The 27,065-nt window shown below is 41.9% G+C and overlaps 1 protein-coding gene across 1 annotated transcript in view; it reads left to right on the top strand.

The window, feature by feature from the left end:
- CMIP (c-Maf inducing protein) overlaps positions 1-27,065 on the top strand; it is a 137,382-nt gene that overhangs the window by 62,019 nt on the left and 48,298 nt on the right. Inside the window, exons 2-3 of the mRNA XM_075433571.1 lie at positions 10,595-10,720; positions 21,118-21,168. Coding sequence (XP_075289686.1) covers positions 10,595-10,720; positions 21,118-21,168 — 177 coding nt within the window. The remainder of the gene's footprint in view (positions 1-10,594; positions 10,721-21,117; positions 21,169-27,065) is intronic.

The following is a 27,065-nucleotide window of genomic DNA, read 5'->3' as shown; positions in this document are numbered from 1 at the left end:
GGCAAGGATGTTGCTGCAGAATTGTGTACAGGAAGGCAGACTTGACAATGTAATTGAACTTGAAACCCAGAACATAATTGCCAAGGGTGGGAGTCGAACCTGTAGCCATTGTGCTGACACGACCTGAAGGTCTAGCTTGTCCAAAAGGCTGGAATTATTTTAAAGCAGATTTTGATGTGGAACTGGAAGGGGGAGGGTGAGTCAGCCTAGCCTACTATGCAAAGCTGTGTTGTTGGGAGGGTGTGCTTTCACTGAACAAATAACTCTCAAGTGATACTGTGTAAGACATCTCTATGTTGATAAGTAGTGTGCCACATAAGTTTCCCCTTTAAGCAGTAGCGTTGTGGTCATCCTTATAGTCTGAGAATATAAGTAGGGCCAAGTAAATAGGCAGAGGAAATCCAGAAAGCCGTCTGATTTCTTTCCTGCAGTTCTGCAGCCTGGGAAGCACTTATATTGCTTCTCACCTTCAGATGTGCATCACTAGCTGATGACTGGGTAAGTAGCTTTTTTCTTCCAAAATCACATCAGCTAGAGACATATCGGCATAGTCTGGTGTGTTGTGCTGTGTGAGCCCCTGCCTGGTTTCTTGAATCAATAGCAGGGAGGGCATGTACCTCAGTTTCTTTGCCCGTGTGTGAGCCCTGTATCAGAGGATACAGAGGAAATAAGTGATCATGTCTTGTTGAGGGCTGAATCATCCAGCTGGAACAAAGAATACTGTTGGAGGACTAAGGCAGTTTAGTTTTCTAAAAAACAGTGTGAGAGAGAAGAGCAATGCATGATGCCTTAGCTTCTGATAACCAGGGCTTCTCTGGAAACGCATGCCTCTGGAGATGCATGCATCGCAATCCCTGGGGAGACTATTGCAATTCCTTGGAATTCTTCTCCAGCCTTTCAGGAGCCGCCCAGATAAGAGGCTTTGCCAGTTTCACAGCGTCTGATTGTAGTGTTGCTCTTTGTGCTGCTTTTCAAAGTGTTTCTCTTGAGATGATGATAACGACACCTTTCATAAGCAGGTGCCCATGATTCACTTTAGGCACTCTTATTTAGCCATCTTGAAAAATAACTTGCTAGGCTAATAAATGTTGTATTGAAATAAAAAGTTTGCTAGTTGGGTGTGTCAGTTTCATGCCACTTCATTTTCCGTGAGCACAATGCCTTTATGATTTTAGCTAAACTTTTAATTCACTCATTTTTTTAAACCAAAGTGTCCCTCGAAATACTTCAGTGTATCCTTTTGCATAGTAAGGGAACTTACGAAGGTAATTTAGGTTCTAACTGGTGCTCTGTGTCCTCTCCACTATACATTCACCAGTCAACTGACACTTTTTCTCAAATATTTACTCTGATATTTCACTGCAGTTGCCCTCTCCTTCTCCATTCCCTCACCATCTCCCTTCCATGGAGGTATCGCACATATTTCAGTTACCTTCTATTTAAATAGCAACACTCCCTTCCAGTACAAACAGTCAGTCAGTCATTAAACAATGAGGAAGACCAACAGTGGAGGAGGTTGTGGGTGAGGCCAGGCATGTGCAAGCACAATGTTGCAAGAGGCTTCCTGCTGAAGAGAAGAAAAGGACGCTTTCTGTTAGTGTCAGGGTGTCATTCTGTGGTGCTGAGACACCCACAAAACCAAGAGGTAGTCACTGCTGCAGACACAAGAGCTGGATCTCACTTAAAATTATGTAGAGCTGTCCAAGTTATTATTGAAGGTAAGACGTGTGAAACAAAACACTGGCACATTAATCATGTTTTCCTACCTCCTGCTGTAGCAGAAGGTGATTCCAAGTGGCTGTGACTCATCCTCAGGAGGTCCCAGGTTTTTTTGCCTAATAACAGTAAGAGTTTAGTGAGACTACCCTTAACAGCATATCTATAGCTTTTTTGAAGGCTCTGCTACGTGTCCTTTCTCTTATGTAATGTGCATTAGAGGGCTGTATTCATATTTTGCTGGGAACTCAAGACTTGATTGTTTTTTCTCCACGAAAGATCAGAATAGGGTGTTCCCTGTTGGGAATTCAGAAGTGTAGTTGGGTTACTGCTGTCCTGTACTTTTTCATCAGATTGAGATTGGATGTGGCATCTTGGGCACTGCAGGGTTAAAAGTGCATTAAAATGAAAAGGAAAAAAAACTGTTAATGGAAACCATTTGACTGCTACAGTGTCTAAGGGTTTCATGGCTCTACAGATAAAAGGCATGGATGTGATAAGTAGTGTTGGAGAACACTTGTCTAAATGAAGAACAAGAACTTAATATATTAGCATATTTATGCTATGTTTAGTTTTGCAACACTTCAATTTCTAGATCTTGTAAAGAAAATGTAGTAAGAAATGAGCTGGGATATGCGTTAAGAAGGTGGTGAGAAGTGTTGGGATTGTGGAGTCCATGAGTCAAATTCTACATTTCTAATGGGACATGGGATCCTGGGTAGCTCAGCTGCTTACCAGATCAGTATTTTGTACTGGATCACCTGTCACGTTAGACTTCCCCTGCACAGATGATGGAAGTGAATGTGTTGCTTCCGTGCAGCTGCCTTCAGCCTTTTCACTTTGCAAAACCCCAAAATTTTCCATGGGAGGTGCAGATCCTTGCACAGCGGATGTGACCCTACTGATAACAAATGCGGCTTCCTTCTTCACCTTTTGTTGACCTCCTAGAGGTAATGAACCACAGGCCTTTGGAGATCTGTAAACCAGAAGTAAAAACCACTGTAAATGCAAGAACGATATGCAATAGAAACATGCTATTGCCATTACCTAAACCAGTTCTGAAAAATACAACTGAAAGGAGATCTCCTGTTTGTAGTACATGTCCGTTTAGTCACGTTTCCAGTTATTTAACAGACTGGTTTTTTTCCAGGTGCCAACTTTGTATTTGAAATCAGCTGATGAGCTTTCATTTCCAGCTCTCAGGGCTGCCCCTGGTTAGAGTAGTCATTAAAGGATGGCATTTTAGTTTAGCACACGTGTCTGGCTTGGTCTAAAATCCATGCACCCAGTCCTTTCTCCTCTCTCTGGTTTATCAGCGTTTGATACATTTCATGGCGTGTGACACAGCTGATTTATTGAAAGAGAATTGAAAATAGAGAGCAGCCTTGACTCAAGAACGGTTTGTGGATGCCGTTTTGTTTTCTGTCACATCATCGTTGCTATGGTGACTTAGCAAAGATCTGTTCAGCAGTCACTAGATGTTTCGTGTTCTGGGCAAAAGTTAGGGATTTTCCAATATTCCTCCAACAGTTGTTTTACAGAATTACGTGCGTGTAGTCTTCTACAGTAAATCCATGCTACTCTTGTTACTTATTGCTGCTTCTGTGAGAAGGTGTCTACCTACAGTGTTGTGGCTTGTGGTGTCCCTTCCTGCCTGAAGTAATTTCAGGGAAGGTGAATAAACAACCTACGTGTCTTGTCAGGGTTATCGGCTGTTTCCTCCCTGGGAGAGATGTCATGGAGTGCAGCGATAAATGCAAAGGTTTGGAGAGCATGAACCCAGCTAAGGAATGGTCCTGCTTACGAATCGATTATGCAGTTTTGGAGGAGGAGGATGCGTTTGGAGCTGATTCACTTGGTTGGAGCAGGAAGTCTGAGCTCTTTTCCCACATGTCCCAGGCCTCATGTCATTGAAGGCATGATCAAGAGCATGATGTAGCTGCAACCTTACCTGAGATTTCCTTCTTTTGGGTTGATGAGTGGGGGATAGTAATGCTTGTTTCAAGTTCCCTACATTCATTGGGAGGGGTTGAAGGCCGTTGCACACATCCTTGGAAAACTGCTGCTCCAAGCAGGCGTGTCGGGCCGGTGGCTGTGAAAGTCTTGCTGCGTCTGGCAGGTTGTGTCAAACACAGCTCCCTCCCCTTCCTGCTCCCCGTCACTGGCCTGAGAGCAGCCCCCTGCCCCTGGACCGGCATCTGGTGGGTTCAGCCACCGTCTCTGTGGCAGGCTGTGGTCAGCCTCCAGCTCTGCAGTGGGACAGGTGCACCTTGCAGCATCTTCTCATCCCTGTTAGCAGCAGTTTGAAAGCGGGAGACGAGGTTTCTTATATAGGCTTGACCTCAGAGAGAGCTTTTTGGACACCAGTACTGCAACCAATGAAGTGTTCAGCACGACTGGAAGTTCCAGTGGAGTTCCCTTTGTCATGCTAAGCTAGCCAGAGAGAAAGGGTTGATTTCTTATGGGCTACTTAGATGGGGTCTTCTTCATGATGGGCATCTTCAGAAAGTCTTCAAGATACGTATCTTATTTTACTCCAAGAATTTAAAATAGTTCTGTTGGTAAAATAAACTGAACACTCATAAGTGCTCCTTCAGCTGGGTGTGACAATAAGAGAGAAAGATCTCCTCATTTAAAGAAAAAAAATCTATATGCATTTCAGCTAACATAATAAATTTTTCCTGCTATTTGACTCTCCTGTCATGGTACATGTGTCACAACGGGACTTATTTTCCCTTCGTCTTGATGATGAACTTCTGTTTTGTGCTTGAAACTTATTTCAGATCTGAATGAGTTTGAAGTTCTTTCCTCTGCTGGTGTTTGCTGCACTGATTACGCGTGTTTTGTAGCTCATGTATCTGAATGTTGAGACCAGTTTTTTCTTGTCAGCTCTTTGGTGAACAGTTTAGGCCTGTCCGTTTTCTGTAGTACCACTGCAGATTGGAAGGTTATTTTTCTGTGTGGTCTGGGGTAATGTTTCTTACTGGCAGCTATTACATTTTTATCCATTTTGTAGGGTTAGTTAATGCAACAGCTTCCAATCCCAGTTGTCTTAAATATTTAGAGGAGAAAAAGAGATTTGTGCACATTTTTGCTGCAAAGCTAGATTTGGTTGAATTTTTGTTGAATTTCTGACTTAGATTCCCAGCTGGTATAAACCAGTGAAGTTCCACTGCAGCCTGTTGGATGATCAGCTCAGCTGAGGATCTGGCCTTTCTTAATTAAATAGTGTCACTTACTGAAGCTGGGCTACTTTGCACTGAGCGTATGATGGTTGCTGCTGTATTTTTGTTTAGAGAAATATGGGATATACTTCTACTGTCTTTTATCTCTGTGTAGCTATACAGACAGGTGTGTGTGTGTACATTTATACACATACGCACACACACACGTGTTTATACACACAGTCACCCACACAAAAGTAAATGTGGTAGGAAAACCCCTCCTCTTTTTCCTGTTATTAATTATGCACTAGTACACTCTGGGCTTCAGCTGACATGGATAGGTAGGGTCCTCGCTGAACATTTGGGCCTCTGTGTCCAAGTTTGTTTCCATGTATCAAAATGCTCCAAAACCAAACAGAAAACCCCACCAAGCATCGCTTCCAGCCTTGGAGACACTTGGGAACAAAGCGTCAAGCAGAAATAGTTGAGATATGTCACACTGAGAGGTCCCTTCCCCACAGGTCCCTGGGTTAAGCACCCTTTTCAGCCATCGTAGTCCTACTCCCGATGCACAGAGCAAGTGAGGTCTCTTGTTATGGTCCAGCGCATGAACCCTCCTACTTGCTGGGAGGAGTGGGAAGGGAATGGGTGATGATGGGCAGGCCAGGGCTCTGGGAAGTGTGGTGGGTTAGATGAGAACGTTTTTCCAAGGAAGCACAGAAATTCCTTTGTGCAACTTTGGGGCAGAGTTGGGTGCTGCCCCCCCCCCCCCCCCCCCGCCTGCTGTTAGTCTGTCTGTTTTCCTGTCACGTTAATCTCCGTCAGATTAACGTTGACTTTAAACTCTTTCAAGTCATTATGCCAAGTGAGCATGGCAGTAAATTCTTCCATATCAAGAGTGAGACAAATTATACTGTGCTGCATATTATGGCATAGTCCTACTAATTACTTAACTTGATAAATGTCTTCTGATAGGTTATATGGTTAATGAACAAAGATGTTAATTGCTCTTATCTGAAATAGCTACATTTGCAGGGGCGTTTTCTGGAGCCATGGATGTCTCCTAACAGAGATTTATTTCAAATCATCCATTGTTTTCAGCAGTTTCAGAGTCCATTACCCTTCAGCGTGCCAACTGAATAGTCTCCACCCTCATCCAAGTTGTGAGAGCAATCAATTCTTCCTACAGGTTATTCAGCAGGACTGAATCTTATTTGTGTATGGGAAACTTGTATGTAATATAGTATGCTCGTCATCCTGAGCTACAGCAGCATGGCTCGTTCTTAAGAGCAGCCAAGAGAGAAATAAGCACCTGGCAGGGGAAGAGCAAGGGTCTGGAATACCCCCGTTACCCCCACCATCTGGAGTATTTAATTGGGAAAATCATTCTCCATTGTTGTTGTGTTGGTGGGAGTTGTCAGTCTAAATAAGTTTTAATGCAAATAACCAACTCTATTTGTAGAATTCATCTTTTCTAGATGCTTTCTTTGGAAAACATGCAGCTGAAGATTTAATACATTGTTATATGAGTAAGTGTATACAGGCCTCATATTAGCAATGGACGTCATGTCTATTCTTTCCCTTTTAGTATTTCCCATGGAAACAAGTGGACAGATTTTTGCATTATTGAATAGTCTGCTGCTGCCGATTTTTCCCAGAAACACTAAAAGAAAACTAGCCTTACACATGAGCCTACATGTTCTTCCAGTTTTGGGAGCACTGGATTCCCCCAAGATTTGATTTATAGTAGGTTTTGGTGTGTGGCTATTCTGGTAGAAAGTTGTTTCAAAGCTGTATGATTTATAAATCTTTATGGAACTAAAAAAGACGAAGTTCTCACTGAGGTTGAAACATACCTGATTTCCCAGCGGAGAAGTTGCATGTTTCTTTAGGAGGCTAAAGGGTAATGTGATGAGAAAAATGTTTCCTTGACTTAGGGTTTTTGTTTGTTATAACAAATTTCATTTTCATTTATGAGTCTCTTACAGTTTTCCAGAACATGTTCAACAGCAAACAACCAGAAGTTAAAACTGTAACTGTAAATCTGTAAGCTGACATATGTAGATTCTCTGGCCAGTTTTGTAAGTCAGGATTAATTTTGTCGAGTAAATGAGAAAAGTGTATTATCTTGCATTGTTTGATAGATTGCAGACTTTGCCGATAAATATGAATCTCCTTTCAGAAATGACAGCTATAAAAATAAGAATTATTCTTTTCTTAAATAAAGGCATTTTCAACCAAACTTTATTTATTACTGCTCAAAGATACTGTGGCTTTAGACTGTCTCATACCAATAATTAGACTGAAATATTCAGGTTCCCACTGCTCACTCCCTTCCCCATGAATTGCTGCCCTCTAAGTTACGTTAACATACTAGTTTCTGTTTCATCTTAGAAGTGAAGCTGAAGGAGCTAAAAAGTAATCTAGCAAAAGCTGGATGGGTTCCCTGATCTGCCTGATGCCACAGCCAGGCAAATATAGGTATGGGCAGAAGCAAAGTGGGTGGATGGAGGTGGGAATGCTGCTTAAGACTGATGTTGATGCCAGATGCTCCGTGGTGACCCACTGAGGGTTGGTCTCAGTTTAGGTATTTTCAGATCTCTGAATCCACATTTCTGGTCTTGTGTGTTGTTCTAATTAGAATTTCCCATGGAGCGACCTGGGAGTGAGGATGCAGCTTCTGGGGGTGTGTGCAAGCAAGACCAGCTGGAGCATGAGAACGTGCAACACTTGCACTGCTTATTTATCGACCACAGTGATTCACCGTGATCGAAGTTCGCATACCTGAATGTCAAAATAACCATTTTTTTTAAGAGGAACCAGTGACTCAGGCTGTGGTTTTACCTCGGGCCGTTTCCTCATAAACGGCTGAACTGTGCTTGGTCTTGAGAAAACACCACCGGGGAGCACTGCTCCGTCCTCACATCTGTGTGTGCGCAGGGCTTAGGGAGGGGACGCCTTTGTGCAGGGCTGACCTTCAGCTCTTCAGTGCTGAGGTCGCTCTGTGAGGAGCACCGGAGCCTGGTGAGGTCCGGCAAGCCTCTGGTCCGAGGACAGCTCTATTTCACTGTTGCTTCAGAACATTTCTGCACAGCCCTGATGTGGGAGAATGGTCTTTAGTGCTTGACAGCATCTAGAAGGAGAATTTCAAGGAGCTCTATGCAGTGATAAATCACTTTGCTTTAGACTTTTGATTGCAAAACAGAGGTGAAACTTCCTGTAGCTGGTTCACTTCCTCCAATGTGGTGTTTTTAATGAAGACAGAAACAATGCATATGATGTTGCTTATAGGAATTAAAGTAGATTTGGGCTATTCATTTTTTGAGTAAGATAGCAAACAATTTTAGTACAGCTTTGTGTGTGGTATGGCTAGGTAGGAGGTATGGAAGTGGGATCCTATGAGTACTGTATAAACTACCCCCTTGACATAACGTTTTCATCTGGAGAGATTAACCATGTGTTTTATTTCGTGTTATGGTTTAAGTAGTCTTTCCATCCTTTGCAAACTGCAGAACTCTGTGTTCCTCTGTTCTCCTTAACAAGAAGGACTATCCTATGAGAAGAGGTTTATGCCTGGCACGAAATCACTTGTGTCTGGCTACAGAGCTATGACTGAGCTGGATGGATCAGTTGTCTTTAATGCTGTTTAAATGGACGGTTTAAGGTATAGAATAGGCTTCCCTTGGGAACAGATTCTGTGAGAATTCTTCAAATCCTCTTTGAAGTTAATAGAGGGTATTAAGGGCAGTCAGCACCTTCTGAATTTAAATTGCTTTGATTCATTTCATTTTATATTTGTGTCGGCTGGCTCTGGATTTCTCCCTTCTCCAGTCTTTCAGAGCATGTTTTTGATAACTTTGCCTCCTGAGCATACTAGATTTTCTGCTGGCTGTTTTCATATTTTTCCCTGAGTGTTGTAATGCTGATTACTGAAGGATCTTGGGCCTTTGGCTTCCTGTGAGAACGAGATAATTACTCTCCAGTAGGCAACGCATGACGTACAGTATCAGCGTTAAGCCACTGGGATTCCAGTCACTAGTGTAGAACAATATTGTGGGTAAATGAATAAGCAGAAGTTTATCATACTTCCTGCATAACAAGGTTTTCGTTAAAGAGACAGCGAAAATTGTTATCAGCGAGGCCTGGTGTAAAAGGAGCACTGCCGCAACAAATGTTACTGAAAAAGATACTAAAGTTCAGTTCTCTGGCTTGCTGGGCTTTGCTTGCTGAAAAGGCGATGGAGTTTTTGTAGCAGCAAAGGTAGATGACAGGGCCATCATTGCATTTTGTCGGATGATGTTTATGGCCTTATGAACATGTATGAAGTGTATAACTTCAAAGTACGATTTCCAGATGCACTACCTACTTATGGAAGAAAGTGGTAGCAATTAGGAGTAGAGATGTTCCAAATGCAATTTGGTTATTTCACACTCGCCCCCAGGAATCCTGTGCTGTGATTTTAGGAGTTGGCCCTGTTTGACCCTGAAACAGATGTGGTTTCTCCCTTGCCTTCTTTATTTCAATACTGTCAGTTAAAAATAACTTATGTATTGGGCACAGTGGGAGTAAGTTTGAGAAGTCTGAGTTATATGTAAACCAGTAATAGTGAGAAGATAATTCATAAATGTGATGAGCTCTATTCTCTTGCAAGACATGGCCAACCCAAGAGTTTATCCACGTGGTGGGATTAATCATATCTGAATCAAAATAGTTTCTCTGCCATAGCAACACTGATCGGTTTGCTTACACTGTAGCAAGGCGAAATAAATGATGTCTTTGAGGACCTCTGTTAAATACTCAAATTACTTAAACAACATGAAATCGCATAAAGTACGGTGTATGTACGCATACTCAATAGATACACGGCTATATGTCAATGTATTTGTGTGGAGGACGTAATTTTACTTGTGCTTGTGTATATACACATGTATTTCAGCTTATCTCAGAGATAATTATACTTCTGTAATGCCAAAGAATTGTGGGGATACTAGTAAGGAGTTTCATGTTTGTTTGTTTCCTTGCTACTGTCAATTTATGTTGTAGATGTAATTGCAAAGCATGGTTACTTATTTATGTTTGTTACTTTCACTTTAAACTGGGCATCAGCAGTCTGTACAGGAACCCAGTAGTTCCATATAAGCTGAGATGAGTATATTGATTGCTCTGCTTTTGCTTGAGTCTAAAAGCTGAGGCCTGAATCTTTGGAGCCCCAAGAACCACTGTCAAATGTAGCAGTCTAGATTTTGATGATGTGCTTGATCAACCGTGCAGCCAGGGAGAAGAACAGGAATGTGTGGAATAAAACTACCTTATTATAGTACACTACAGTTCTGTCTGTGTGACTGAGATGCTGCTTCATACATTGGTAGCACCTGCATGGCCAGACACACTCCCCCCCGCCCAGCTCAGCTCAACTTGATGTTAGGTTCCATTGATTTTGGGTCCAGAACAAATGGAGTTTGACATTTTTGTATTTCAGGCACCTAGATCTGGCCTGGTTTTGTTTTTATGTGAGTGGTCTTAACACTTGAACGAGTTGGTGGAAGATCTCTCTGTTGAATGGCCTGTGTAGGAATTTTGCTTTCCAATTAGATAATTTTGCAGATGTTTTCAACACCAAGAGTAATTTTGGTAGTGCTGTTCTTACTTTGAAACTGTGAAACTTCTGATGACTAAGTAAACATTTGTTCCCCCTCTCCTTTGTTTTCTTTCAGCCAATTGGGTACATGGAAAACTCCATTTCCTACAGTGCTATTGAAGATGTTCAACTGCTCTCCTGGGAGAATGCCCCTAAGTACTGTTTACAGCTCACGATCCCGGGGGGTACTGTCTTACTGCAGGTACAGTAAACAGAATTACCGTTTTTTTTCTCTCTTACTATGAATCTTCTTTAACTTCTGTTTGTTGTGCATGAAATCTTAATTAGAGGGACTCAGAAAAAGCAGAGAACTCAGTGCTGTTAAATTATCTAACCACCAGAAAATTTGCTCAGGGTGATAGCTCTGAAACTCTTCATATTATTTGATGGTCAGAATGGAAATTTTGGGCCACAGTGGTTCTTCTTGATGATTTTGTGCATCAAAATAGTGCCCTGTGGAAAGGCATGTTGATGTGGACCTGGAACAATTGTATTTTTACACGTAGTCCTATTCTTGTACATAACAAGTTATAAATTTCATCCTTCAATTCATATAGGAAACCTACAACTTGCACTGGAACTGACAGGTACCTTTTTATAAACATATTCTATCTTCTTCACTGGGGGATTTCAGTGTATTTGTATGGATATCTACATATGCTAGTTCTCCAAGTGTTGTTTTCAAACAGAATACACTTTCTTTTCGTTATTCCAGATTTCCTCATCCACTTGTGAGGCTTTGTAGGACTCCTTAGGTCATTGTGAGTTTTAGTGACAGAAAAGCACTCCACAGTACAAAGCTTTGGAATTACTTTAGAATAGGAAAAGAAAAGCAACCCAGCTGCCTGGCCCCCAACAACTTTGAACAATCATGACTTGAAAAAGACTGAATTGACTCCAGCTTAACTCTTACCATAGTTGTCAATATTGTTTCAAAGACAATTTGTTACCTGTTGCCCTTTGGGAATTTACTTTTGCAGCTGAATATACAGCCATGACTATTGAGTATATGTGTTTCTGGTAGGTAGGACTGTAAACAGACTGGGTGAGAGACTTCTGCAGAAGATGTGAAGAAAAGATCGGTTTAAACTGTGGACAACTCACAAAAAATTAAAAAGGATATTTTTTCTGGAAAGAGTATGAACAACTTCAAAGGATTGATCATAATAAGAGCTTGTGTATTTGGATGCGTACACACACACTGATTTTAACTGTACCACTTTTGCACAAAATGTAGTCCAGTAGGTAAACAGATGGGAACGTACTGACTGATACACTAAGGAGTGTGAGAACCATTATTTGCTGGATCGTTTGTCCATGAGACTCATGGTACACAGTGCACTTGATCCATGGTGCACAGTCCAGCATTTGGAATAGACTAGACTATTTCAGTTGGAAGAGGCCTACAGTGATCATCTGGTCCAACTGCCTGACCAATTCAGGGCTGACAAAATGTTAAAGCATGTTAAGGGCATTGGCCAAACACCTGTTAAACACTGGCAGGGTTGGGGCATTGACCACCTCTCTAGGAAGCCTGTTCCAGTGTTTTACCACCCTCTTGGTAAAGAAATGCTTCCTGATGTCCACTCTAAACCTCCCCTGGTGCAGCTTTGAGCCATTCCCACGCATCCTGTTACTGGATACCAGGGAGAAGAGCTCAGCACCTCCCTCTCCCCTTCGCCTCCTCAGGAAGCTATAGAAAGCCATGAGGTCGCCCCTGAGCCTCCTTTTCTCCAAACTGGACAAACCCAAAGTCCTTAGTCACTTCTCACAGGACATTCCCTCCAGAAGGAATTTCATTATTTGTTGGTGGTGTGAACTGTTTGATGAAGCTCCTGTAGGGCCACAAAGTATGTGGCACCATCTGCATCCAGGGAGGGTTTAATCAAAACTCTTCTGAAATGGCTCTACCTGCAGACCATGAGAAAAATAACGCAAGCGATATCATTCAGTAACCCAAGGCTAGGTGCCAAGCTAGTCCGTGTTTTCCGTTCTGTAGAGACATGGAACAGCAAGGTTGACTCTTGAGTTGGGAAACCAATGTAACTAACACTAGGTCGTGCTAATATTAGGTCCAGCCAGGTCCAGCTCTCCTTTGCCTGCATTTCAGACAGGCTGACAGGCCTGTCCGTATGCCGAGCTGTTTACCAGCAGCTCAGAGAACACAGTACCTGACTTCAGCTCTCCACGTGGTTCCTGTGTTTGGGGTTTGGGATGGTTTTGGAATGTCACAAAAATATCATGAGGTTTTGATGATTTTCAACATAGCAAATACACTTTCACTCTGAAATGGTTAGAGGTGTACAGGGAAACATTCATGGCCACATCCTTTGTGGAATATATTTGTGGAGCTCCCTTTCATTTACTCCACTGCTGTAATCCTGGGGCTTTGCAGCCCTGTCAAAGGGAGCTGCAGCCATTCCTCCATTTTGATCTGAAAATGGTGCAGCTGAGAAAGTTTGGGATGGCCTGAGAACATTTAACTTTGCAGACTCTCCTGGTGCATATGTGGCATCTGCATGTCTTTTCACATGTCTTTGAAGCACAGGTATGTGTCCCATTTGCACACGGAGCATACGTACATGCCTCCGCTCGATGCCTAGCAAATTTCTGTGGCTCAAAATGACTTACCGATTTTAGGCGTTACTGGGGAGTGTACAGAGTCTGAATTTCAGACAGGCTCCTGCAAGTCCACCCAAGTCCTGATTCTGTGGTTTGAAAAGCCTCTACTGTGCGTGACATTGGGGAAGGCAGGAAAACGAGCCATGGTTTCCCAACAGCTAGATTAGAGTCCTCGTCATTGACAAAATCTGCCTTGCCTAATCCGTTAATTGAATTAATTAGAAAGAAACTAATTTGTCAAGTTGGATGATTTTGATTTTTTTTTTTCTTGTGATAATATTGACTCTGTTTTTTCCACAAATTTCCTTAGTGGCGCTAGCATTTATGTTTATATCTGTTTCAACAGCTAGAATAGTTGCATATACTGCCTTTCCAAAATCCATTTCTAAGTCTTTATTCTATAGTTTATTGTAGCTGCCTTTATGGGCCTGCTCAATAGGAAACAAGATAAAGTTTGAACCCACAGCTCCCTGCTGTTTGAAGGAAATTAGTAGGGCATGCAGACTTTAATCTGGAGCAGCCTGCCATTTGTTTCTTTAAAAAAAACCCCAACAAACCAAAGACACAAATAATTACATTTGTGAGAAAGTAACATCTTAGCGTGGACGCTTTGGTATTTTCTTTTAAAAGATCAGTGCCTTTATGTAACCTTCTAGGAACTGATAAAAAAGTGAAGTGAGCTGGGCTTCTTTTGTGTTCGTTGCTGACTGGCTGAGCAGACAGGATCAGATTACATTATAATTCTATGGGAATTTCAACATAATAGAAAATGAAAACTTTAAAAATGTTTGTAGTATGACTTGGTCCCTGGTAGTATCTTGATTCATCAAATGTGGCCAGATCAGGGAACGTATAAAAATAGATTTCCCTTATACAGTTGTAAAGCATATTTCCAAATCCAAAACAGGACTAGAAGTTATGATTAGTATACTTAAGAAATCAAGACGCAAAACTATTAGATTTATCTAGTAGTCGAGTTCAGCAGAAATTCTCTGGTATACGTGACAAAGAGTCTGAGTATCCAAAAGGCATGTTCACTCAGGTGCTGGGAAGCAGAGATGCTGAGAAATTAGCCCTTGCATACTTCAGTTATTTCCAGATTTCTGACACCCTTCAGTACATTTATGGGAAATTGGGACTTCCGATCTTTTAGAAGACCGTTCTGCCCTGCCAGTCTGAGCAGCGTTCCGCTCTGATGTAATGTCCAGCTCTGGTATCAGGAAGTGTATGATAGTGGAACAAGTAAAACTAGTCCAAAACATGTTCCCAGTCCTGTTTCTTCTGAAACGCACTTGAGTGAAAGCTGTTGGTTGTTTGTTTGGTTTTTTTTTTTTTAAAGACTTGATCTAAATGAGATTTTATATATATTTTTATATATATATATATATATATAAATGTTTATGTGAACTGTTTTGACTACCCCCCAATTTATTTAAATTTCAATTTTATAATTTGATTCATGTTTTTGCACATGCTGTATTGTGAAGTCTTTAATATTACGGGATGCTATCGACATGGTTTGACATGAAATGAAGCATTTTAGTAGTTCTGAATCACAGACTTTCCTGATTTTTCACTTTGCAGAAACATTTAAAAGTCCAACTTCTGCTTCACTGATCTCAAGCAAATTTTGGACAACTGGAATTTCCCTCAGATGTAAATTAATTTCCAGCAATCCTTGTGGGAGGATGTCAGCATGTGGTGTTAGAGCATCCTTCATGTATTTGTCTGTGTTAGGCATGATAAATGCCACAAGAGAGTCCGAGTCCGTGTTCAAGTTCTCATCCCCCCCCTCTGCTGTCACCAAGGTCTATTTCTGGCCTATTACTGCACAGTAATGAGTCAGAGAAGGAAGAGTGCCATTACCTTTCCTTACATCATCCTGATGTCCTCCCATAGCAATACTGACCCATCCCAACCTATTTTAACACACGAAATCTGACAAGCGGCGCCGGAGGTGATGCAGCTCCACTTAGGAAATCGGATCATGGTAACAGGACGTGTCTACCTGGGTTTCAGAGGAGGATTTGGTTCTCTGGCAGAAAACAGCCTGGGCTGGGATCGCATCAAAAGGTCATCTTTGTGTGTGTGCTTCCCACTCCATGTTTGTTGTATAAGGATGACTGTCTGAGCACAGGCGTGTTTCACGGCCCAGCCTTCGGGGATTCTGGTCGTCCCGTGTCGGAGTCACGGGCAGTCAGTTTGCTAGACGTGCTGAGGGCTGGTGTCTGCTTTCCTCCTGCCAAATGATGTGGTCCCTGGTTCTTCTGATGAGCAGCAATCAACTCTGGCAGTTTTTTTTCTTTCCTACAGTTGGAATAGCAGGTGTGAAAGGAGGTGCTGCCGAAGCAGGCTCATAGGCCACAAGCTCTTTAGGCCAGGAAATAGGAGCTAAATTTAGCCTTTGAAGAAGTGTGAGCTCTTTAGCATCAGTAATAGCTGGGCCTCCTTGTGCTGGGCTAAGCTTCTGCTCTTCTGCTTTCTGTTCATAAAGCACAAAGTGCGATTATGGTATTGTGCGGATGATTATGAAAAGGATGCTGCTGTTGATAATGAAATAACTGGAATAACCTTCTGAAGGAGATTGAAAAAAACCTTACAGTATAGATTCACAAGCTGCTTAGCACCAAATGTAGAAAAGAGTCCCGGGAAAAAGGCTTTGGTATTTCAGTCATGACAGGACTGCCTGCTTGCCTGTGGTGTCCTTTCTTTCGAATGGGTCCTAAATGCCTTAAAGCTGTCGCTTCCATCCCTACCACTAGTGTTGTTTTTATTCGTTTCTTGGCAATCAAGTGTAGTCAGAAGGAAAAACAAACAGAAAAAGCCTTGACAAGCGCAACAGTCACCCATTCAGCACAGTGCTTGAGCACACTGTTTTTCCTGGGGAGTCCCCATACTAAACCGTTCCACTAGATTTTTTGGGAATGTTTTATTTTAGTCTCCTCAGAGAACCTGGCTTTTGTTCTGAGTCCAGCTGATGTTGCCAGTGTGGAGACGTCATGCAAGGACCAGAATCCAGCAGAGACAGGGAACATTTTCTGGAGGAAAACAGCATTTCTAGCAATCACCAGCAACTCTGTACCTGGAGTTAAGGCAGAAGAGCGGCAGATTTCACTTGCAGGCCTGCCCATGTCGTGGAGGTGCAGCGCTGGGATGTGCATCAGCAATATAAAGGTTTTGCACAGTGTGCATACGGTGGGGGTTCGGCATCCTGCAACCCTGAGCTGCTCTGCTGTTCTGTGGCTAATAATAAATTGATGCAGAGAAGCCGGCAATATTTTACATGTCACAGCAATGAGTATCAGCTGGAGAAATGCATGAGAAAACCCCATCCTCCTGACCAGAGAGCAAGCGAGGGAGAGAAAGAGAAACACAGAATAAAACTAGGAAGAGTTAAAAACAGAATCTGGAGCATCAAATCCCACCTATTGTCACATCTTTTCAGGTGGCAAAACCCCTTAGGGAGGGTATGTGTGAAGGATGCTGTTGTAAGGAAAAATCTGGGAAATTTTTGCTATGAGGACGAGCCTGTTCTTGTATTCTTCTGAGTAACACACATGCTAGTAAAAAGGGATGCCGTAGGGCTAACTTACTGTTAGAGGAACTTGGTAGCATGGCATGTGCAGTGTGGTGGAAATGAGAAGTTTTCTGCTGTTTTCCTGTAGATGTATTGCTATCAGTGGAGCCGTGGGTATTTATCTTAGCTAAAGGTCTTCACCATCATTTCCGGAGTGGTCGGTTTCTTGCAGAGTTTCAGGTGTTGATTCTCTGCAGCATGCAGGTTCCTATTTTGTCTCCTCCTCGCCTGGGTGGAAATTACTGGCTTTTCCTCTCTGACTGAACATTTACACCCCAAAAACTAGAATATAAAATCCTTCAGAATACAGTTGCAGGATCAACTCATCTTAAAAACAAACCAAAACTGTCTACAGTAGGCATTCTGAAAGTAGATATTCTTCCTCCTCATTGGAATAATAAATAATCTACAAGAAGTTTAAATCTTGCACCCTCTAAGAGTCTTACTGCCACATTTACTGTTTTCTAAAGTACTTTTCTACTACGGTGAGGCTGTGCAAAGACAGTGGGAGGCCTTGATTATGCAAGAAGCTCCAATCAGTTGGACCATGTGCCACCCACAACCCTGCTAAAGCCACTGCACTTGAGAACAAAATTCTGAGCAGAATTGGAGCTTAAACATACCAAACACACAGGGGGGCCAAACTATTATTTTACATGGATAGGTTATAAAATCTCCATTGTGCTTAATTCCTATCTCATTGACTATTTGACAAAATAGTCCAGCAAAACATTTCCAGGTTTAATCTTTTTTTTAAGTTGGAAATATAGCTGTAAGATTAGTGGTGTAGAACCGGACCCACCACGTGGGCAAGGCTGAAGGTAAGAAAAACTTTCCCTGTGCGGTCAGAATGCCTAAGGAAAGCCTGTTTTAAAGTCTTTTGTGTCTCGATTTCTCCTCTTTATTGTACCCTAGAGCTGAGTAAATATAGTAGGTTATGCCCTCAGCGGGAGTGAAAAAATGTAGGTGTCACTTCCTGGGAAGTGGTGACATCAGTGCAGAAGTGCTGGGCTCCAGGAATGCACATCAGATAAAAATGTATGTGTGTGTGCGCAGCCCCTGTCAATGAATGGTAGTTCCCTCCGCTGCCTTACGCTTCGGTGCTTGTTGCTCCAAACTTCAGAAATGTTATGCACAATAACCTGTACGCTTGACTAAATCAGTGTGTGCAGAGGTGGCCGTCGGCCATGTCATCCCGGCATGCTGTGAAGCTCCCAGGTTGTTTGGTGAGAGAAAGATTCCCTGTAGTTCCTTTCTCAGTGTAAGTTTGACTTACAGACTTGTAAGAGGAGGGAGGAACAGGGGATGCTGTGCAAGAGCGAGCTCTTTGTTGTCCTCTGCAAAAGATCCGACGTTTCCTCCGCTTCGGTGTGGTTTTGCAGCTTGCTAGAGTCAGGCAGGCGGAAGGCTGTGCTGGAAGGATTAGTCTCTGCTGCCTGGGAGAAGTGGGGAATGCTGGTGTCAGACAGCTCCATCCAGATAAGAGTGGCTGGGTGAAATGCATTCGGTCTATCTGTGTTGAACACTGTGGAAAGAGTGCTGGTGAAATGACTGTTGACTTTCCAAGTTCCTCCTACCATTGAGTCCTGATCATTAATAGAAGTGTGAGGATTCCCTAAAGGTTTGTTTTTTCCACTTTTATGTTCACTTTGCTGTCTTTGTTTTCCTTGAAAGTGGTCTTGAAAGACAGCACGAGCTCTGAGGGTTTCTCGTTATAAGGTGGTTCAAACTACTAACCTAGATTCAGATGCCAGTTTTCTTGGTCACTTCTCCTCTATGATAACTAACGCCACGGGTGGACAGTGCTTGATCCCACACTTGGAGCCTGGTCGCTTTGCAAATTTTACTTGTTAAATGCTTTTTGTGTATGGCTGCTGTCAAGTTAAACAAGTCTTTCCTCTGCCAATTTTTGTTTTGCCTTTTATAACACTCTTTGTTTCTTTTCTCCTCCAGTATTTGCAGTCCAGTTGTGTCTCTACCTCTGCCTGATGCTATTGTCTTCATGAGTAGTTTCTGTCATCCAGTTTATGTAAGGCTCCAGTCGGTTGCACAGTCTATCTACACCTAGTATTTTCTAACTATTTGTAGTGGTCTTACAATCTGTGGCTGCTGACATCCCCAAAGTAGGAGAATAATTAACAGTTCTCAACAGTTCCAATCAGGGCTTTAGTATTTGCTCTTACTTTAGACCTCAGTGTGATTTTGGTTCAAGTCATGTAACGGTCAGACTAGGGACTGAATCAGGTTGGCGTTTTGCCTGTTCGAGAGAAGTACTTAATCTCCCTGGAATATTTTGGATTTTATCAATTCAAATAACAGTATCTTAGTTTGTGTAGCTCCTGTATACTCAATCTGCATATGGTTGTTTTTAAGGAAGTAATGGATGTGTAACTTGTAAGATTATTGGTGCTGTTGCTTAGTGTACGTGCTCAAGCCTACAAAAACTTTCCGTTTTACTTATTCTCTAAAGGGCTTTGATGGCAGCATTTGAAATGAAGTTTTTTTTGTTTCCCTCTATGAAACAGTTTTCTCCTTTAAAAAAAAAAAAAGAAAAGAAAAATGGTTCAATTTGAAATTGAATCTTTCAAAGAAATAAATCTGGTGGGTTTTTAAAGCATTTTGTCTGGACAAAGATAAGAAATATCTAAGCATATGTCCTTCATACCTTTTAAATTATGTTAATGTTCTTCAGGATTTTTGTGGAAATTTATTTTTGATGTTTTATTATATTAAAATATAGTGTGAAGTGTATTGAATTGAAATTCAATCCTGTAACATATAGGTAAAAGGTCTATTTTATTGTATGTTATAATGCACACAGAAACATAAAATACTGTGTAGATAACAGAAAGAAAATTATTAAATAATGGCAAACCAAAATGTCCTGAAGATCTGCGCTCTGAATGTTTTAACATGTTTTCATTGCATGCAAAGAAAAAATAAGAAAAAAGAATAGGAAATTATGCTTTTGGTTGCCATTTGTAGCAAATTATTACTCTGGTATGTCGGAATTCTTCGTGAAGTGGAAAATTTGTTTTTGATAAACTCTGTAATCAGCCAGGATTATTTGTGATAGATTTATTCCTCTTTATTGCCTAGAGATCTACTGCAGGAGCAATTGATTTTCATTAATATATAAATAAATAATAAGTTATACGTACATAGAAGAGCATTACTCCCATTTAATTCAGAGAAATCGGTCCAAATTTCTATCACCGAGACATCAATATCTGACCTTGAGATTGGCCACGGTTGTGGTAACCACGCAACATTTTTACTTCTGGTATTCTTGCCATTATCAGTGAACTGCACCAGAGTCAGGAAGTGAATTTCATTCTGTGGTGTGGATTTTGAATACTTACCTGAAAAGGTTTTGGGGAGTGAAATTTGTTTAATGATGCTTTAATTTGCAAGAAGTATGTGGGTTTTAGCTGGTGAAGAACCTCACCTTTTTTTTTAATGTGGATTTATAGGCTATCCTGTAATTTTCACTGATTGTGTAAAACGTTTTGACTTGTAAGTAAAAATTGCCCGTTGGCAGTGAGGAGAGAGAGTTGGAAAAGCCAAAGGGCATCTCTACCCATTCAAATATTTCAAACTTATGTCACCTTGTTAAGGCATGCATATTTACGTCACTGTAGATGCTTTTATATTTTTTGATACTGAGCCTTTTGACCTTTGGGAGTGTTGAACTATTCCTTCATTGGCTACGAACCTGGCTTCACACTGAGAATTTCTGGCAGCTCTGCTTAATACGGACAAAAACGGGTGATCGCTGGGAGTGATTATTGCAACATTTGTGCCGTTGCTGCAGACAGTCTGTGCGTGTATCTGCACGTCTGCGTGTGTTACGCTTTTCACTCTGTTTTAATATCGCTGAAAGAGCTGAGGCGTTATTCGAATCACTTTGGGGCCAGCTGAGGAACGGGACAAGAAGGGCAACTGGAGTATGGAAAAAACCCACCCCTCCTAGTAAAATGTCAGCCTGTCTTCTTACTTGGCTCCCGATGATTAATAGCAGAGGCAAATGTCCCACAGACATGAAATATCTGACCAAAACCTGATGGAAATCCGGGAGGATTTTTCACAGTCTTTGGGCTGGACACCGGTTCATAGGAGGTTAAGGTTTTGGTTCAGTATTTTACATTTGCAACAAGGTCTTCATGTCACTGCTTTCTGTGAAAATAAACTTGTTATAATATAAAGTTGTTGCTTTGAGCTAAGCTTTGAGCAAAGAGTTTGAGGTTGAGGTTAGCCCAGGTCATGAAGTTCAGAAGAATACAGTGAGGGCAGCCTTACTGGTTTTAGGGCACACATGGGCGATTTGCTTAGTTTTGGCTGGGTGATCTGAAACACTGGTAGAAACTAATTATTCTGTTTGTAACTTTTGTTTGTTGCAGGCTGCAAACAGTTACCTGAGGGATCAGTGGTTCCATTCTTTGCAGTGGAAGGTAAGTTCTACAGTTCCCTGTCTTCCTCATCTGCCTGAGAATACTTTTTAGCTTTCCCCATTACTTCATTGTAAGAGCCCCTAATGGGTAAAGTCTTTTTCTTACAGAAACCGTGAACGAGAACATGTATGCGATTTCAACTTGTTTATATCGTGAATGAAGTGAACAAAGTAACTTGTTACACAGCACAGCTTTATCGATGTGTGATTGGCTTCAAAAAGTAGATAGCCAGTAAATTCACAGTTAAACAGTACAGAGGTTGGATGGTTTTGGTTTTGTACTATGAAGTGTAATACGTTACAGAATGACTAGAGCCTAATCATATGCTCTGGGTTCCTGGGACACTTTGGTTTTTTGTTTGGTTGTTTTCTTTCTTTTTCTGAGAAACTAGGGAGAAAGAGCATCTTTTAGAGTCGCTTACTGTAAGTAGCATCAATCTGTTATGCATCAGGCTGTGTTTATGCTTTGGAATCCTTTGGATTTAAAGGCAGGTTCCATTTCAGAGCTCTCAAGCCCTTTCTCATTTTCAGTGGGAACAATGGACAGATTGCCCTGAGCAGGGAAATTGGATCACAGTGACAACATTGTCTGTCAAAAGCAGGACATTCCTCATTGAAAACTCTGGCTGCTGACCTTTGGATGGAATCTGTATGGATCTTTGATGCAGCTGGAAACAAGTTTTGGCTAGATACCGAGTATGGTTGTCCTCTCTTGTCTTGCGGTGGGCAACACAAGCAGTAGCTTTTCAGCTCAGGACTTGTCTTCAGGAGGATTTCAGTGGAGTCAGCCAGGTTGGCTGTGTAGCTTATCAAGATTTTGGTGTGCTGACAGCAACCACATGTGAAAATATAAGGAAGTCCCTCCCACCAAGCTGGCTTTGTTGTAGGTGTGTGTGATAGTTGCAAAATAGTTGTGTGGCAAAATTACAGTATTGGTGTGCTTTGTATAGCGATCAGCATCTGGCAGAATCATATTCTGAGCGGATCCAGGCTCTTATCAGTAAGAGCCAAGTGTTGAGATCTCCTTTTCCAGACCACTGGCATATTCTCCAGCCTGTTACCCTGATTGCCTAAATGAGCGTGGGACAGTAGTGCTGATAGCAGAAGGCTGGGCTGTGGTGTGGCACTTTATTTTGGCCTCTTGACAGTATCATTAACACAATGCCTAGCCAGTCTTGCTTTCTTTGCAACTCCTGGGGGTAACAAAGAGCTTAAAGCGTGCAGAGACAGTATCTCCTCGTGGCTGTTATTTTCCCTCCTGCTTTGGCAGGCAAGGATGATCAGAGAAAGCATGGGCAGAAATGATGATGGAATTTCTTCTCCTACCTCGCCCCCAGCCAGGATGGCTGTGGTACTAATCTGCTGGTGTCATGTGCCTTCTTCGCTCCTGCAGCGACAGGAAAATCGGGGTCGGAGGTGCAACTCTGGAAAAAAAAATGTAAGGCATGGTAACGATGCAACCTGGCTCCCCAACCCACCCCATCAATTAAATTATGTTTGAAACAAACAAAAAAAAAGCCTAAACAGAGTAACCTGGCTTGTTCACATGCCTTTTGGTCATGGAGAGGGAGCTTTGCTCTGTGGGAGTTGTTTTTAAAGGAGTATTTCTTAAACTTTCCAATGCTTCTGACCAAGCCTCTCATTTTGGGAAACTCTGAGTAATTTAACTCATTGCAAAGGAGAATTTATTTTTGCTTCCTTGCTTCCCTCCCCACCCCCATTAAGTTCATTTCTGAAAAACAAGTAAAACATTATCTTGATTTGAAAGACCTTCCCTTTACCAAGAATAGCAAGTAGCTTTTTCCCATAAGAACAGTGACAGGGTTTAGTTGCTGCCCAGGTACTTTGCACTGACAAATTCCTCTTTTGTAAAACGGAGGTAGTTTTGATGGGTTTTGTTGCCTAATAGTTCAGAGGAAGAGCACCTGGTAACTTTCTGCTCTTTACTTTGGTTGTTGTTTGACAGGTTTAAGTAAGATCACAACAGAACTAAGGCGCAAGACAAGCAGTGTGTCTAGAAGGAGAGAGGAGGAGTGCAGTTATGTGGTCTACCTCGGTGAAGTTTATCGTTTTACTAGCACCATAGCCTATGACTGCAAGAGCCAGGCGCCAGGGTTCATCTCAGTCCATAATTTGTATGGTTTGATGATTAAACAGGTAGTGAGGGAACCCACAAAAAAACAGGAAACCTATTCTTCTGGAATGGGCCATTTACACAAAGCACCAGCTGGCAGAGAGATCGCCGCAGCTGTATTGTAATTGGGTGGTTGTGCTGATGAATGATATATTTGTCCAGTGGTCTTCCAAATAATAGGTCAAAACATTTCTGCGGGCACGTGGAACATAGATGCAAACTGGTGCAGATAGCTGAAGCAGTTATTCAGGGGAAAACGTTCAACAGAGATGAACTTGCTATTGTTTGTACTCATGCGGTGGAAGCATTTAGGGGGTCCAGCTGAACCCAGAGCCCCACTGTACTAGGCACTACATGTAAGTGGAGTGGGAGACCTTCACTTCCCCTGCCCTGCCCAAACAAGGCTAGAGGAGCCCATTTTACAGATGACAAACTGATATTCTGAGAGTTTCCAGCAGTGGGGATTGCCGCCCTTGATCTTAAAACAGGAATACTTAAATTACAATTGTGGGAGAAGATTAATATTCTGTCAGTATCCTTCTGGCTCCTTTTCCTGTGCTTCAAGCCTTGGGAGTCAGATGCTGCATGTAATCTGAGCTCTCTGGAAAATGGATAGGTCCAGCAAATAGCTGCGTTGTTAAATATTTGGGGAAGCTCTTTAGGTTCAGACACATGCTGGTTTTCCTTTGGTCTTGTATGAAGGTGCTAAAGTCTGTGAGAGAGCTTTTGTGTGGTGCAGTTTTAAGGATTAACATGCTGTGGGAATTCAATTTGCCAGCCAGCACCCTGGAAATAATTTTTGTTCCAGAGACAAACATTGAAATAAAAATCAAGAATAATTCCTTTCTGCAGCCCAGAGAATAATAAAAGAGATGCTGCAGATAAACAGGAATAAAAGAAAACCAAACACATAATTATCTATGTTTTAGATCCAGCTCCAAGAGGTTTTATGTGTCATCCAACTAACTAGCTATGAAGATGCTTACACAGCTTTTTAGATGCGACTTGCTCCTTGAATACTGTGCTCACTGGCGAAAGCATGGATGTAGAAATAGGTTGTTCCTTATGTAGTCATTTTCTCTTTGGGTTTTTCAGTTCAAACCCTCCCACTAAGGGTTACTCATAATTCCTCATTTAATCTGGAAATCCTGAAAGATTATTGGCCACCTCAGCCTATTTTTAGAAACTGCGATTTCCTTCAAGGTACAGGTAAGCTAAGCTGTCCAGAGAATAAACAGAACATGTTAACATGGGTCAGGACCCTCAGACATAAACAGATCATTAAGCCATTGTGTAAGGAATGCTCCTTTCAACTGAGGAGGTTGGGTTGGAACCAGGATACGTAATCTTTGGTATTTGGAAGCTGAGAAGTTCTAACAGTGTATCAGTAGAGATGGCAGCCCTTTCTGTGAACATACAAAAGAGAGTAACACATGCAGTTCATTGCCCTTTCTGGATCTAGGCTAGATGCAGTGGTAACCGACCACTTCTGTGCGGGATGAACACAGCTAAGCTTGTCTTCAGACTAGTAATTTTGGGACACACACAAATAAGCAAATATGTATCCTTGGCATTTTCCCAGACAGTATCCATCTGCTTTGTTGCTTGTTTATTTCTTACCATCTCTGGACTAAGGACTTTCTGTATATTTGTACAGTGCCCAGCACATAGAGGTACCAAGCTCTGTAGAAAACATTGGACCCTGCTACACCAAATGCTTAAATTATTAGTCATTAAAAGATCCACTTGACTAATTTAGTACCATGGTGTGCTTGAATTAAAAAAGACATCGGTGAGGTCTTCTCCAGGGGTCTTTAAGTCTTCTCTTGCAATACGGAGTGCAGGTATAGATTTACCTTTGTTGGAGGGAATACACCCAAAGGTTACACAGGGCATGTTGCACTGTTTAGCGTGCTTGACAGTAAACTCTGAACACCGCCTTCGTTGTGGGATGTGGGTTCCTTGTGTTTTCTGGTTAGCTGAATGATGCAGCAATGAAACATGTCAGTTGACGGCCTTTGGGGGAATGTCCTGAATTGACACAATACGGAAAGAACAGGCCTAGATCCCCAGTAAAGCGTGAAGCATGACTCAAGCTGAGCTTTGTGCGCCTCTGGCCGGGATCTTCTAGAAAGGCTTGCCTATACCTGGTCTTTCCTACTGATGCTGTTAACCAGTCCTCAGCTGTCCCCTAATGAGCAGTGCTGCTTGGGTTAGGGGTTTACCCGTCTGTTAGCATGGACAATGCAAATATGTAAATTGTGGAATTGTTTAGGTTAGAAAGGACCTTTGGACATCATCTGGTCCTCTCCCCACCCACGCTGCCCTTTTCCTCAGTGAGTGCAGGTATACCTGAAGTTGTACGAGGTTGCTGAGATCCTGCAAAGCCAAGCTATGAAGCCCCAGACCAGGCACAGTATTCGCATGTGGTCTCCCAGGTGCTGAGCAGAGGGGGGCAGTCACCTTCCTCATCCTGCTGTCTGTGCTCGTGCTCCTGCAGCCCACCATGCGTATGCACCCCTGACTTACAGTCAGAAATCACATTACCTTTGTGTTAAAATTATTTTTCTCCACAGACACCATGTTTTGATTCCCATGGATCGAGAAACTGGAATGATGCTGTCATTTGGGATTTGCAAACATTTTGCATTGAATGCTAAACCAAGTAATGTTGGCCTTCATTCAAAAACTTTAATTTTGGATTAATATTTGCCTGGTTCTCATAGGGATTGTTGTTATCTTTGTCTTCAGGAAATAGATACTTCCATGCACAAGCAGTCCTATTAATTGCAAAGGAATTGACTGTCATATAAAGTCATACTTGACCTGAATGATGTTACCCTCTCTGGTCTTTACTCTGTCCAGGTTATGAATTCCTTGTCCATTAGTACTGAATATTTTTTTATACAATAGCTGTGGGTGAGTATCAGTTTTTGTATGTAATGGTGAGAGTTTGGAGGGAGTTATTTTTCTGTGCTTTAAAACTGCAAAAAATTAAGTTGAGAGAAACTGTTCTTGAAAGTGTGGTAGTAAAGCCTTCGTTGTGTAAAGCACCTTTACGGTTTTGTCACCATGGTAATGATTAAAAATAGTGCTGATACAGAAGTGGGGTTTATATAGAATTTAAATGATGACATTAAAGAAATTTATAGCCTTAAATCTCGGTAAATCATGCCTTAAAACTATGAGATCAGGAAAATATCACGTTGGTTATGGATAAAAAGGCCCATGTTTGTTGTTTGTGTTTAATCACCTAATTTATGATCTGAGAGAGGAAGCTTTGATACCCTGTGACAATTCAGTAGCCCTGTGCTGTACAGCTTAGTGAAAATACTACTCTAAGAGCTCAGCAGTTCTTTGGAGTGGTAGTTCCTGGCCTTTAGACCCTCTCTTTGGCGGTTACACAGCACGCGCAACTGGAATTGTCTTGGCTGTTTCGTTGCTTTCTTTAGCTGCAAACCTGAGGTATTTGTACGGAAGAACACAGAAACTCACATTTCCTGTTACTCTGAGGTGAAACAATAAATAGTTACCATACAGATAAGCCATCAACGGCTTTTTTTTTTTGTTTGTATATTTTCTTTTTCCTATTGTGTCTGTATATGGGTCATTAATATATTGATGGGAGCCTAAGCTGTGGAATTAAGTTTTGCCTTTCAAAGCCTCAGGGCTTTGACAGCATTGTGGGCCTTGATGACACATGAGTTTTGGAGGAGCAAGTTTCTTGCTTTGACGGATAAAAGGTAAGACTCTTCCCGTGGAAT

This window comes from Opisthocomus hoazin, chromosome 12 (genome assembly GCF_030867145.1).
Source record: "Opisthocomus hoazin isolate bOpiHoa1 chromosome 12, bOpiHoa1.hap1, whole genome shotgun sequence".
In the NCBI taxonomy this organism is placed as follows: Eukaryota; Metazoa; Chordata; class Aves; order Opisthocomiformes; family Opisthocomidae; genus Opisthocomus; species Opisthocomus hoazin.
The sequence above is the reverse complement of the archived record's forward strand: the minus strand, read 5'-3'. Positions and strand labels throughout refer to the sequence as shown.